The sequence below is a fragment of the Corvus moneduloides genome, chromosome 8 (genome assembly GCF_009650955.1).
Source record: "Corvus moneduloides isolate bCorMon1 chromosome 8, bCorMon1.pri, whole genome shotgun sequence".
Lineage (NCBI taxonomy): Eukaryota > Metazoa > Chordata > Aves > Passeriformes > Corvidae > Corvus > Corvus moneduloides.
The window spans coordinates 10922498-10936624 of NC_045483.1; the positions used below are offsets into that span (position 1 = coordinate 10922498).

General features: G+C 40.7%; 1 protein-coding gene across 2 annotated transcripts in view; it reads left to right on the top strand.

Moving 5' to 3' along the window:
- Window positions 1-14127, top strand: part of SORCS1 (sortilin related VPS10 domain containing receptor 1) — a 262935-nt gene that overhangs the window by 225363 nt on the left and 23445 nt on the right. For both annotated transcript variants that reach the window (XM_032116057.1, XM_032116058.1), the window contains exons 17-19: window positions 1678-1791; window positions 2590-2761; window positions 11434-11620. In XM_032116057.1, coding sequence (XP_031971948.1) covers window positions 1678-1791; window positions 2590-2761; window positions 11434-11620 — 473 coding nt within the window. The remainder of the gene's footprint in view (window positions 1-1677; window positions 1792-2589; window positions 2762-11433; window positions 11621-14127) is intronic.

Genomic DNA, 14127 nt, shown 5'->3' on the forward strand with positions numbered 1-14127 from the left:
TGTTGTAGATACCCCAAGCACCACAGCTGCCAAAATGTTCCTTTGGAACAGTCATGCAGCCTAATAGATGTTCAGGAGTTTTCCCAAGTGATATGCAGCATTAAATTTCTTTTGCTTAATGTCATCTTTTTAATTTTGCCAATTTAAGATTGCCTCAAAACACTTTTCCTTTATTCAGAAGAAAATGAAGCAGAAGTAAAAAGTGGTGACAGAATTCTTTTCGATGTCTTTTCTTGATAACCAGTACAAAAAACTTTAAAAAGATAAATTGAAACATATTTTCTCCTTTTTTTCTTCTTTGTCTTATATCTTAGACCAGTACCAAGCCTCTTAAAATTGTTTATTAGTGAGTAGTTAAATTTTTTTAAGTCATCATGCTTTTTCAAGACACTTGAAAAAAGTCTTCATTAAGTTAAACATTCTTCTTCTTGTTGTTAATATTTTTCTGTAAATATCTCTCTTGTTGATGATCGGTTAGGTCTCACCCTGGCCATGGACTGATGGCTGTGTTGTGACAGCCCTGGGAGGAGCTGTAGCAGGGGCTCCACTAACTCTGACCAGGTTGTTGGGAGTTCATCCATCTCCTGCTTTTTCTCGCTGCTTTTTTACATACATATACAGATATGAGCCCTTAATCACATAAACTAATGCTGCTCTAATCCTCTTTTCTTAGAAAACCAGGCTACTTGATACCAAGACACTGTAGATAATAAGTATAAAAAATGCTTTGCAGAAAAGTGCCATTTTCAGATCAAGGGTTTTGTTGCAACTGGAATATTGGAATGGAGTTGGTGGACTCTGTGTAGCAGTTCTCAGAAATGACATCCTATTACTTCTCCATTATGAGCTGTGGAGAAGGCTTAGTAAAAGGAACAAGAATGGTTATCCAACCAAGTAGTCCTCATTACTCAACGGCTGGAAAGTAAAACCACATGTGAATGGAATACTGATTAAAGAGGTTTTCTGTTTGTTGGAGGTTTTTCTTCCCATAATAACATTTTTTATAGAGTCTTTGTTTACTTGGAATCAGAAACAATTTGAAATCTTTTTAGTGAAACCAAAGCAAACTTAGTCATAACTAAACTCAAATTGTGACAAAAGATTAAAGTTTGACTCATTGTTTCTAACGTGATTTTTGGTAGCATTTCCTCTTTCAAACAAAAAGAGAATTGAAGATCACAGACTTCTTTCCCATTACCAAATACGCTGTTAATGCCTTCAGGCAAGAGCTCTCTCAGGGCTGTAAATTTTCCTCTACATCTTGTGTGATATAGTTTCCAAATGCAATTAGCTTTTTAGCCCTTCAGTTTTCTAAGATATGATTGAGACAGTCATGATTTAACTTAGCTTAGATTTCTGGGTTTTTTTTATATTTGAACCTAGATTTGATCTTGAGAGGTACTGTTAGTCTACAGAGAGAGAACAGTTGATGCAATACTCATAAACTGCCTGCTCTGGTTCTTCTTTTGTATGCTGGGATGTATGCAAGGTAACCACCCCAAATGAAAAAGCTGAAGTGGAATGAAGAATCTGTTCTATCAGTGAGAATAAAATCAGAAATCCTAGTAAACAGATGCAGGAAAATCAGAACTTGTATTAATAGTAGAGAGCATGAGCTAATACCTGTGTTTGTTCTTTTGGGGTTTTATGTGATGGTTTCTCTTAATGTTACAACAGTGATTATGGATATGAACGCCACAGCAATGGCCAGTGTTTACCAGCATTTTGGTATAACCCGTCCTCCTTGTCAAAAGACTGCAGCCTTGGACAGAGTTATCTCAACAGCACTGGGTAAGTGGCTTACCAGGCTTTATTTAGCTATATTTAGCACCCATATGGATTTAACCCAATGACAGCTACTGTAGGTGTGTCAGAGCTGGCTGAAGGCAGAAACACTGGAAAATAAATTAGTTCAGAGAGATGAAATTGATGTATAGGTGAACTGAAGTAATAGATGGGTAGCTAGCTCGAATGCTGATGGTTTTTTGGCTCTCTTGGAAGTCCATGGAAGATGTAGTTTAAGTTAAGATACTGGCAGATTTCATTTATGATGCGAGTGATTAAAGCAAACAAAGCAACCCAAACTGGTTTTGGAGAGTCTGTACACTGAAAGATGGGCAGAATTTGCTTTTGCTTCAACTCTTTATTTTTCTAGCCCTTGATGATTACATCTTTAGAGACATTTCCCTCACAACTAACAGGAAGTGGGGAACATAGGAGAAAAGTTATTAAACATTGCCTAACAGTGTAATAATTGAATACAGTGCCATACTGTATGTGTATGTCATTTATTTATAACTTTATAGTTATTTAACTCATAACATCATATGATTTTATGGTTTAGGCCATTTATGGTACCTTATATGACATCAAGATATTCTATGCAGGAAATTATCACATGCCATTAACAAACAGTATGGACTACAGGTGTGTTTGGCACGTGAGGAATGCTTGGCTGAGACAAATGCTGAAATATATTTGGGAATCTTTGTTTCCTTACAATCTCCTTAGCCTAAAGGAACCTGTTCCCAGTTAACCCTGCTGTGCTCCTTGTCAGCACCTTGCACGGATTTCCCCGTCCCTTTGCAGGTACCGGAAGGTCGTTTCCAACAACTGCACGGACGGAGTGCGCGAGAGGTACACGGCCAAGCCCCAGCAGTGCCCGGGCAAGCCCCCCCAGGGCCTCCGCATCATCACGGCCGACGGCCGGCTCACGGCCGAGCAGGGGCACAACGTCACCTTCCTGGTGCAGCTGGAGGAGGTAGGCTCGGTTTTTACACTGCATCCCAGGCCCATGGGCGTATTTGAGTGTGGTTCATGCCTCGCAAAGTTTGCAAAGAGATGAAGCGAGACAGGGTGATACCAAGTCAGTCAGGGCCAGGATGTAGCTGGGTGGAGTTTGCTCTAAAATGTAATGGATGATGTATGGAGATGAAAGGGCTGTCAGAGCATTGTGGTGCCCAGGGTAATATCTGGGAGAAGTTGATTAAAACTGGGAACTGGTTTAATTTGGGAATTTCACAGGAGAACTGAAGACTGCAGGTTCAAGTTTTGATCCCCACTTTTAACTGTGCTTTTTGCTTCCTGCTGTTTTTCAAAACTGAATTTCCATATTTGTTTTCCACTGACTTTAAACCAAAAATAACAAATACTGCATGTGCAGCTGGGTCCCTATCACACAAGTTGGTACATATTGTTTAAGCATTTGTGGGTGAAATCTCAAGATGTCCTCAGCAGGACTAAGTCTGAAATGTATTGCTAATACAAAAGCTGATTCAGGCTCTGATCTGTGTTTTTGTTACATCTGTAACTTAACTTGGTATTTCATTGTTCTGCTACTTCCATTCCTGAATTCATAGGTAAAAAATACTTAAATCTTTTCACCTCTTTTTTCTTTTCAGCACTTCTTTATCTATGTTCAATTGCAGGCTCACAGGAACATTTACGAAGTAGCAGTTTTCTCTTTTTGCCTAATCTAATTCGATTTTTTTAAACTTCTACCCCTTTTCCTCTCTAACTGGCCAATAAATCATAAAACAAGTATGCTTTAGCACCAAAGGACAATGGACATCCCTTTAGAGTATTCATGGAAATTACTTCTGACCCTCTCCATAGTAAATGTCATCTGTGAGTTAAGAGAATGGGTTTTTTTTACACCTCTGTTAGTGATGTTTTTCCCTGAAAACAGGTGTCCTGACTTGCAAAGGCAACACCATTTGATAAATCATACCTAACCTGAAGCAGTTTCTGACCTGAATGTTTATTTTCTCCAAAATATGGTCACTTTATTTCGGTACTGACAGTCATACAACATTGCTACTGTGATGCTGTAATAGCAGCGTGAACATATAATTTTATCTGTTAAATTACAGATTTATGCATTTAAAGATGAAGAGGAAAAGGTCCAAAACAAGGCTCTAAAATAAAAAAGTCAAAAAAGTATGCTTTGCATCACCTTTCTATTCTCAGCAAAATTTTAAATCAAACTGGGAGAAGGAGGTGGATAGTCTGAATAGTCAGTCACAAAACTATCAAAGAATTATGCCCATAGTCAGAGGGAGAGACAATCACCCACAGTGTGGGAAACTCAGGACAAATGTCCTGCTCGTTCTTCTGTGAGTGCTATCATGTAAGAGTACCCGGACCACTGTGTCATACAGGGAGCTGCTGTGCATTGTTCTGTCTTTTTTGTTCATTCTGATCTTTTTTGGCAGCTCTGCTTCAGTGCTCGCCAGAGTCTGGAAGCAACACCTTCTCTGGTATGAGATGGTGTCTCTCTCATGCTGGGTGTCAAGGAGTACAGAATGTATGTTTTGATGAGTGAGTGAGTCAGTTCTGAGGAGATCTAAAGGGAGCTCTTCCAGTATATCTGATAAGGAAGAGGTTAGGAATCGCTCTGAGGGCTGAAACAGTATTGATCAGCCTCCAGCCTTTCCAATTGCTCTCCCTGTTAGATGAATCTTGACCTCCTGCTCCTAGATTTGTCAACTTAAAGAGCAACCAACAAAACCTTTGGGTGAATTTTACCCAATCTGGCAATGACTTTGTGTGGGTGTTGGAACAGAAGAAATATTCAACAAAGAGGAATATTTTCCCAGTTATGTGCAAGCTATAGGGGAATAAAATGTAGTTGTAGCAGCAAAAGTGTATGTAGACTAAACCATTTACCAATGTAACTGTTTCAGTAACAAAAATCACACCACTCACTAGAAAAGTTAAACAACCCATCAAAAGAGCAAAAGAACATTTTATAAAATTGATATTGATTTCACAGAATAATTGAGGTTGAGAGGGGTTCTCTGGAGATTGTTTAATCTGACCCCACTTCTCAAAGGGAAGTTTCTTTCCCTTGCATACAAGGCAGAGGTATCACAAGACAAGAATTTGCCAATTTCTAGTTAGTTCTGCCCTGGGCAGGTACACAACACAGGACAATCCAGGATCTCCAGTATCCAAAAAATCTGTGCCGCTCCATTTTTACTGAAGGGAAGGCATCAGTCAAGTTAAAAAAGGCTGGATATGTCACCTTGTGCATTTTTTTCCCCCAACAGCATGTGAAAAAAGTGTGTCCTATTCAACCCTTGCCCCCCCGGAGTGGTGGGCAATATTTTACGAGTGCTACACCCTGGTGAGGACTCCTCCTTTAGTGTGAGTGACAGCTGCTATCTTTTAGGGTGTGAAAAAGCAATGGCCTTTCCCTTTGCATCTTAACATCTCCTGTACCCCTCTGAGACAGTTTGTTTGAAGCCTTCAAATCTGCAGAGCTGTTTCATACACTGCAGCCTCGCGGCTCTCTTTTTTCATGCCCATGTTCCACTTGATCTGCAGGAAAAAGACAAAAAAAAAGAGAAGCTGGTGAGCCAAGGTACAAGAGTTCGTTTGAGATTTGTACTCCTGTTATCTTTCTAGGACTTTCTGCTCCATCTAGGAATCCACCTGGGTCTGAAAAGAGGTACGAACTGCAGAAGCAGGTTCACTGGAGGCCCTGAAAATTCACTGTATCTCTGTAGTGGGGCAGATTGCTAACAGGGCAGGGAGAGACAAATGGCAGCAGTGAAAAGCTGATGTTTTCACTCAGGTGTGGAATTCAGGGGCAGGAACCACAGCACAGTGCTTCCTTGTGGAGCCTGGTTGTGCTTGCGGTGATTCTGAGAGCCACGACTGTGCATTCTGACAAAAACACAATGTGAGCAAAAGATGCCCAAAGAGAAACAAGGACAAGGCATTCACAAGTGTTTTGCTATTGAAGAAGACACAAAAGAAAATCATCACTGAAGTCTGTGTGAGTGGAGGGAGGGCAGGAACCAAACCCAGGAGCACACAGAGCATTGCTGATTTCTGAGAGCTGGGGTTCTGGCCCAGTTTCTCTAACCCTGACTCACATGAAATTCTTCTGTGAAGCATGTATATCTGGCAGCATATAAATATCATTAAAAGCAAACCTAACCAACAGGTCATATTTAAATCATCTGAATGTAAGAATTCTTTTAAAAGTGATCTAAGTCTCCTGTCACTTTTTAGAATTTCTGTATGACTTCCTCAAAACTGTTTGCAAGGTCACCTTGCACTTAATATGTATGGTCCCTTTATTGGGAAGGTTTGGCCAAGCTACTTGTCCAATTAATCTGGGTATAATCATCATGATATTTTCACTGGGTGACCATAACCAGGAAGCATCAATATTTCCTTTACCTAACTAGCATGTGTTGCATTTTATGAAGTATTTTGGAATTGTTTAATAAGCAAATCATCATACTTAAGCTGGGAATTTTGCTCTTAAATTTCCATGGAGATAAGTGGAATACCAACAGCATTTTTGTCATTACATGACAGCACATGAGAAAAGTAGCTATGCTTAAAAGCAAATTTGTCATTGCCTAAAAATACTGCCAGTTTAAAGCTTAAACAGAGTTACTTCTCAGTCTAAAAACCTGAATCCTTGCTTTACTTTTGAACAGCAACAAAAGAAAATTCAAAGTTACAAAGGCACTTTTCCTGCTTAAGTTATTCAACCCAATGTCCTTGACATGTTTTGCTTCTCTGTTGTAGAAAATGGAGGGATTTTATTAAGTGTGTGCTGTTTCTGTGTGCCTTCCTGATCACGTGGCCGTGTAGGTCTCTTGCCTGTCACAACCACAATCGTTATTTGTATGTTAGAGTTACTTGTATGAACATCAGACACTTGTGCTTGCTGTACTGCTTCAGCAGAGACGCTGAAAGCTGCAGCCTCCAGAGCAACGCCGTTCAGCACAATGGCTTTCCAGCTTGTTTCATCTGATTGCTCACATGTCTTTGCTGAGGAAATGGATTGTAAAGACATTTGGTGGGGCAGGAAGGTTCAGGGCTTTGACTGTTTCATTACAGATAATTCACAGAGAAACTGCCTCCTCTAATTTATTTTTTATCTTGATAAAATGACAGCCAAAAGTCTTTGACATTCCAGGTCTGCCTCAGTTCTCACTTGGCAAAGTCACTCCACTGGGAGTAGATTTTGGCTTACTTTGAACTACTTGCTGCTGCTGTGTGATGTTTGGATTAGACCAAAGTGTGAGGAAAGCTAATTTGTTCCTACATTTCAGGCCACAGGCTAGAATTCAGGCAATCTGAACTCATTCCTGAACCACACTCTGAGCTCCTTCTGCATGACCTTGAGTGAGAAACTTAAACTTTCTGATGTTCTATTCCCTTTATTTGAAAACAGACCTTTGCTTTCTGCCTCATACCCCCCCATGCCTTGCATTTGCACAGTGAATGCTCATAAATCCAGAGAACTCTCTCTTACCACGTGAACATACAAATGAAGCCCTGAATTTCCTAAAGACTGACGTGGCTCTCTGAAATGACAATGTTGATACATGGCTTACAAGGTACACTGTGTCTCGGGTACATTTAATGAGCTTGGGGATCCTGCTGGGGGTACAATGCCATTAACATTTCCTACCTCAGCACTCTTGTTTGGTGCAGTTCAGTATTCAGCTCAGCTGAAGTTTCTGGAGATGAGCTTAGCATTAGAATTGTTTTGATTGTTGATGTACTCAAATTAAAGATGCAAAGCTAGTAGCAATTAAAAGCATAGTCTGTTTTTTTTTTTTTTTGGCGGTATCCCATTGTGTTCCCTCTTTTGATATCACAAGTTTGTTAGTAATGATTACAGAAATATGAAACCTTCATCCTAACTTTCAATGCACATGCTGAATCACAGCTGCTTATCTTGCTAAAAACACTACACTCCTGTAATAACACATAAATGAAGGATCAGTATGTACCCTCCCCCGTACCACTGTCATCTGAATTATAATTGCATTTTCTGATGATGACAAGCTGGTTGAGAGAAATCAGAGCCTTTCATGCATTTTTAAATTCACTGTTGAAATTCCATGAAAATGTATGAAAGTGGACCTTGCCTTCCTAATGACACACAGCACTACAGTCTTGTAATGCTCTTCCAGTCACACAAGCTGAATTACTCTGCATAATCCTGAGAGGCTGTTATTGATTCCTGTGGGGCACAGAAGATCTAGTACTGTAAAAAGAGCTCATAGCTGAGTTCAGCTGGCACAACTGGCAGTCAGGATGAATGATGTGATCAGTACAATTCACTGTTTGGTGTTGAAAAAGAAGCATATGTGAAAAGTATCAAGCTATTTGCCCTGCTATAAGACACCTTTCCATTCAGTTTCTGATTTGTAAAATTAAGGCTATCTCTCTGAAAGCAGGGATTTAAATGGGAAAGCATGTTTTTCAGTTCTTGATCAAGTTGGATTTAAATATCTGTTAAAAATTAAGAATATACTTTAAACGGATCCAGGCTAAAGGTATGCCGTGTGTAGATACGCATTTCCAGTGAAAATATCTTTGATGAATGATTTCTTTTGGTGACAGGAAAATGCCAAAGAGGGAAAGGGGTTAATCTAGAGAAAGCACAATGAATTAATCCATAAAAACCCTCCAACAGCAGCAGTGTCTGTTTCTTGCAAAGGATAATTAAATCTATTGTCAACATCTCTAAGGAAGACACACAAGTTGGTGCATAATTGAAGACTCAAAAATGAAATCTGAAACATGGGAACCAAAGCTAAAAAGCTTGAGCTGTGTTTGTTCCATTTTTTAATACTTCCATTTAGATACAAATAGTCAAAGTCAATAAGGAAAATGCATTATTAACAACTCTCAGGGCAAGATTCCAGGGGTGTGTTTGAGAGAGAGAATCCTGCTAGGTGGGTCTTACATCCATCAAAATATTGAGAGCTGCATAAATGTAATCAAAATGTAAAAATATTGTTGCAAACTGTATTGGATGAGGCAGGAAGCTTCAGAGTTTTTTGGTAATATCTAGGTCTTGTGTGCATTCTAGGCTCCTTTTGTCAAGATGCAGGAAGAAGGTGCACTTGGCTTAGGAGGCAGGACCAGGAAGGAGGGAGAGTGGGATATTTTATGTATGCTTGAGAAAAACCTGGATGTTCAATGAGAAAATCCCTTAGAAAATAATAATTTTCTGATTTACATTTTAGTAACTAATGTTGTCTAATTAGGTAAAAGGTTTAATATGGGGCCTTGGGAAACTTGTTTTTAATTTAATGATGAGGGCTTCTTTTCAGGCTGAAAGTTCATGAGGTTCAGCACATGCTTTAAGCCTTGTGCTGCACAAAAGCCTTTATCAAGATTGCAGTGCACTTGAGGTTTTATCCAAGCTTGTGCATATTGCAGAGAAAGGGGTTAATCTAAAGAAGACACAATTAATTAATCCATGAAAGCACTCCAACAGCAGCAGTGTCTGTCTCCTGCAAGTAATGCAGGAATGTGTCTGCCTTAATTGGGCTAAAAGCTTCAGAAAAATCCTATTGTGGGGTATTGAACTTGACAAAATAAAAAGGAGAAGCTGGAAAAAGGAGCAGGAGGGGTTTTTGCAAGATGTACAGTATACATCAAATTGTTGCAGAACAGAACTTCTCTTGGTAAAACAATCTCTTTCAAGCAGCTCTGGAGAGATGCCAGAGACAGAGACAGTGACAGCTGGGTTGGTCTAAATCAGGTGTGGGCCGTGTGGGAAAAGTTTGGATTTTGGCTCATCTGCTTTCTCTTCCTGTCTTACTCTGCTTGTGCTCTTACCTGGCACAGATAAAATATTAGAACAAGTCAAAACACAGTCTCTTTGTTTTCCTGACTTTTCTCTCCCACTTCCTAAGCTAGAATTTTAAATGTCAGCTTTTCAAAATGTGGCATTTTCAGAGGAGTGTTATAACCTGGATCTTACTCAATGGAAAATGTTCAAAGGGTTTTAAAACAGGAGAGGCCAAGACAAATGAAAAAGACTGAGGGAACAGCAGCTGAAGCTCTTCTCTAATTATATTTTCAGTTGTTTCTGTCAGCATCTTCTCTACCTAGAATTGAAATCTAAATCTTGCATGCCTTAGAAATGGCTCCTTTCCCTGGCTACACCTGTAGACAGCATGAGTTTCATGGCTATGGACAAAATGAAGACAAGAGGAAAAAAAGGTTCATTAGAACACAAATTTTGACACTTGCAGAAATAAGGCTACTCTAAAAGGCTGTCACCCTTTTCATCTTCTGCTGCTGCCTCAAATATGTGCAGGAATATTTCACGACCTGAAACAGGCTTCAACTGCATGACCTCGAATATCCTCAGAGCTGATAAACCCAGCAGGGGCACTATGGTGGCACAGTTTTAACCATGTGAAAAGCTTTTGTCCCAGCAGTATGGCTTTACTGTTCAAAGACATCATCTCCTTTTGAGTAAGAAAAACAACTAAAGCCCTAATGATGCTGGACCTGGAGGAACTGGGAGAGTATCGAAGGGTACTTCAGAGATCTCTGTATTTGATCTGAGTCAGCACTGGACTTGAGATAATATAGTCTCTCTCTGAAAGAGGTTCAGAGGTCATGCATGTTCACTTCTGGCTATGGAAGCACATCACATTTGGTGGCTTCTGTTGGCTCAGTCAAACAGACACCCAGTACAGCCCAAAGCACTGCATCATTTTTGAAGCTGCACATCTTTCAAATAACTCAGGTCAACAAAGGTCATAACTCTGTACTTAAGATCATTTCCCCTGCCACACCTTCAGTCTGGGATTCTCCACAACAGAGCAACACTGTTATTTTTGTCTCATCTATTTGGAAGCAACAGAGCTTCCAGCAGGGTGCCAGGGCAGTGTTAAAAAAAGCTTCAGTCTATTAAAAGAGAGTGTCTCGGAAAATTTGTTGCTCTTGCCATTATCAGGTATAGCTCTGCTCCTTTTGCTTTCCATTCAGGCAAGCCTCCACTATTTCTGCCTTCACAACAAGTTATAAAAAGCCTGAGAGAACATGAGGAATAGAAAACTTCTGTTATAATTTCCTCTTACAGTCACATGCATTCACATATCTCTTTCTGGTGCAGAAACCTGCCTGATGCCAGCCATTCACATGCCTACCTTTCATTCCAGAAAGGGAATTGGACGTCCTGAGGAGTGTTTCTCTCTCAAAGGAAAAGAGGAAAAAAAAAAAAAAAGAAGAAAAGAAAAGGAAGGAGAAACAAACCCAACATAAATGAAATGTCCTTTGAAATTCTATTAACTTCCCCCAGCTATTAGTTTCCCATCATTCCAGACAGTGGCCACTGCTTCAGTGCACCAGGCTGTGGAGGTGCTCCACAGCAGTAGCCAGCATGTGTGACCATAGCCAGCATGAGCACCATGCAGAGCCAGAGGGGGATCTCCTAGGCAGTGAGGATGTTGAAAGGTAAGGCAAGATACTGCATCTTACATGAAAGGGAGGGATCTTTAGCAGCCATGGATGTTCGACAGGTCAGTGCACGCTGTTCCTCTGGCCCATCAGACTTTTTTACTATATTCTGGTCTCTTGGGCACCTCACTGATCCCATCTCTCAAAAGCAGAACAGAGTCTGTTTCAATCCTTTCTCTTTCACCACAGGGAGACCTCCAGAGATCCCTCATTCAGGTGGATTTTGGAGATGGCATCGCTGTGTCATATGCCAATCTCAGCTCAACAGAAGATGGGATCAAGCACATCTACCAGAACGTGGGCATATTCCGAGTGACGGTGCTGGTGGAAAACAGCCTGGGTTCTGACAGCGCTGTCCTCTACCTGCATGTAACATGTATGTATGTTCATACCCCTTGACAGCTTCTGTTGTTCACAAATTATTACTTGTAGCTAGAAGTGACATTTGGAATTTGACAGCTGGGTCCAGAGTGTTGGGATATGATGAGTGTTCACCTGTCCTCCAGACAGACTGTTGATTCCAGACTGAGAGGAAACATAGATTCATTAATGTTGGAAAAGACCTCTAAGATCATCGAGTCCAACCATTAACTTTTGCATTTTAAACCATGTCCTACCTCTAATTTTGGCTAGTCTAAATTGGGACACCTCAAAGGACTGTCCAGCCCTTGCTGAAATGCACTTTCATTAGCAAGCTTAACACTTCCAGAACAACAAAGACACTCAGGGATCTTTAATGACTTTTAAAAGCTTTGAATTTTATTTTGTGCATGTTTTGCCCTCTGATGAAACACCCACCTCTGGGATGGAAACCAGTGCATTTCAGTGTTTCTGTTGTCATAGAAACCAAAAATCTTTGTATTAAATAGTATTGCAGGAAAAAATATCATCCTGACATTGCTTTTCTGCTGGTTTTTTTTTTTTTAACATTTTTATACTTTATATGTGTCTGATTTAAAACTGAAATGTATCTGAAGTTCTCAGATAAAATGAACATTGAATTCTTTGCTATTTATTCTAGCACATGGTTATGAAGCCAAAGGGTCAACCTATTTTTTGAAATTCTGTAACATTCCTAATGCATTTTGTTTGGGGCCACAATTTTCTTTTTGCAGTGTGGGTTTTCTGTTTATTATTTATATTTCCAACTGTGTGCCTCTGTGCCAGACTAAGTGAGAAAAGAGGAAATTCCAAAACATGAAGTTGTGTTTACAGAAATACTGTTTACCCTCTACCAAATTAACTCCACGTATTGTCCAGACGATTTAGCACATTGCCTACACTTTACCTCTAGTTTTGGGGTTAGTTCATACAGCATGAAAGCAGCTGCCTCTTCAGGGTAGGAGAGCAGCTCTTTAGAGGAGCGCCATTGTATCAACAGATGGGAACAGTGGGAGGTATGACTGGGGGAGATAGGATTTTTATGAAGGAGGACTAGAGGAGCAGGAGCAAATATCTCCCTGAATGTCCCCTTTCAAAAACACCTTTGGTTGGCAGGTGTCCAGCCTTCACTCACTCATAGTGTCTTTCTGGTCTACAGCTGCTCTAATTCATTTTAATGAGTCACTGAAGGCTTACGAACCATTTTGATTGTTTAAGCTGTGCAAGAAATAAACAATATTCAGATTTGTTTGTGTGACTTAGCAGCTGATAGTGTATGTTTCTGTGTTTTGCATAGGTAATACCAGCACAGGGTTTAAACACTGAGTGATCATTGCAGCCAGGCCCAGATTTTATGTGCCAGACTCCCTGGAGAAGTGACAGCTCTAAGGGATGGATATATCTCACCTTTCTCTACATGACAAGAATTAGAGACTTAAAACAGGTTACAAATGAGCATGGTGCCGCTCAGACTAGCAATAGACTTTCTGAGGACAGAGATGTACAGTAAATCCAGCCCCCTCCAGAATCTTAACACCCTGATCCACAAAAGCTTCTAAATCCTTTTTGAATGCTTGTGTTGCCACTCAGCCCTCTGCTGAGTACTCTGCTTGGGGTGTTGGAGCTTGGCCTTTGGGAGTTTTGCAAAAATATCTGTCCTTAAATTAGACACACACACACTGTATTGTAAGATCCACAGAAAAGCAGTGTGCTGCCTGACCATCCAGAGTTTTGGGAAGGACTACGGACTGGGTCATCCCTCATTACAGGGTTAATACATGAATGTTTGCAGTCAGGTCTGGGACTTCCAGCACCTTCCCTACCTGTGGCCAGCACTTTTCCTGCAGGAAAAAGCTGCAGGCACCAAACGTCAATGCTTGTGATCTCAAAGGTAAAAGTAAAGCCTTCATCCCATGGTCTCCTCATCCTGCTGCAGCATGTGGCCAGTGCACAGCAGCAGCACCTTTCCTGCAGTTGGCCCAGAGATCCAGAAAAGCAGATTATTGTGAGACAGGAGCATTTTGAGTGGCATGGACAATATAAACTGTTGTGTGTAAACTGCTCAAGCCAACAGCCTGTCTCTTAGCTATCCTGACATGTCAACATTTGCTTCTGGAAAGTTAGTTATGGATTTGCCTGGATGCTTCAGAATAACATTGCCTGTGCAAGTGAGACTTTTGAGAAGCTTCTCTCTTTCAGTTGTCTGGAGCTTGCACACAGTTTTTTTCCTGATACAGGTGAAAGCCTGTAGCCTCCATGGCCCTGCATGAAGCTCACAAATTAATTTTCTTGAATCCTCTTCAAAGTTACCTGGGAGAAAGCAGTCTCCTACAGGGAAGGCCTATCCAGAGTGAGCTATCCCCATCTGCTGGCCAGATAACAGCTCAGCTTTTCAGCCTCCTTGACCCAGCTGTGCTGGGAAATGCTCAGGCAGAATTGGGTTGCTTGAGCCATTCTTCCATATTCCTTCCTAGCCAGCATATGGGGGAAGGTCCAAGGAGG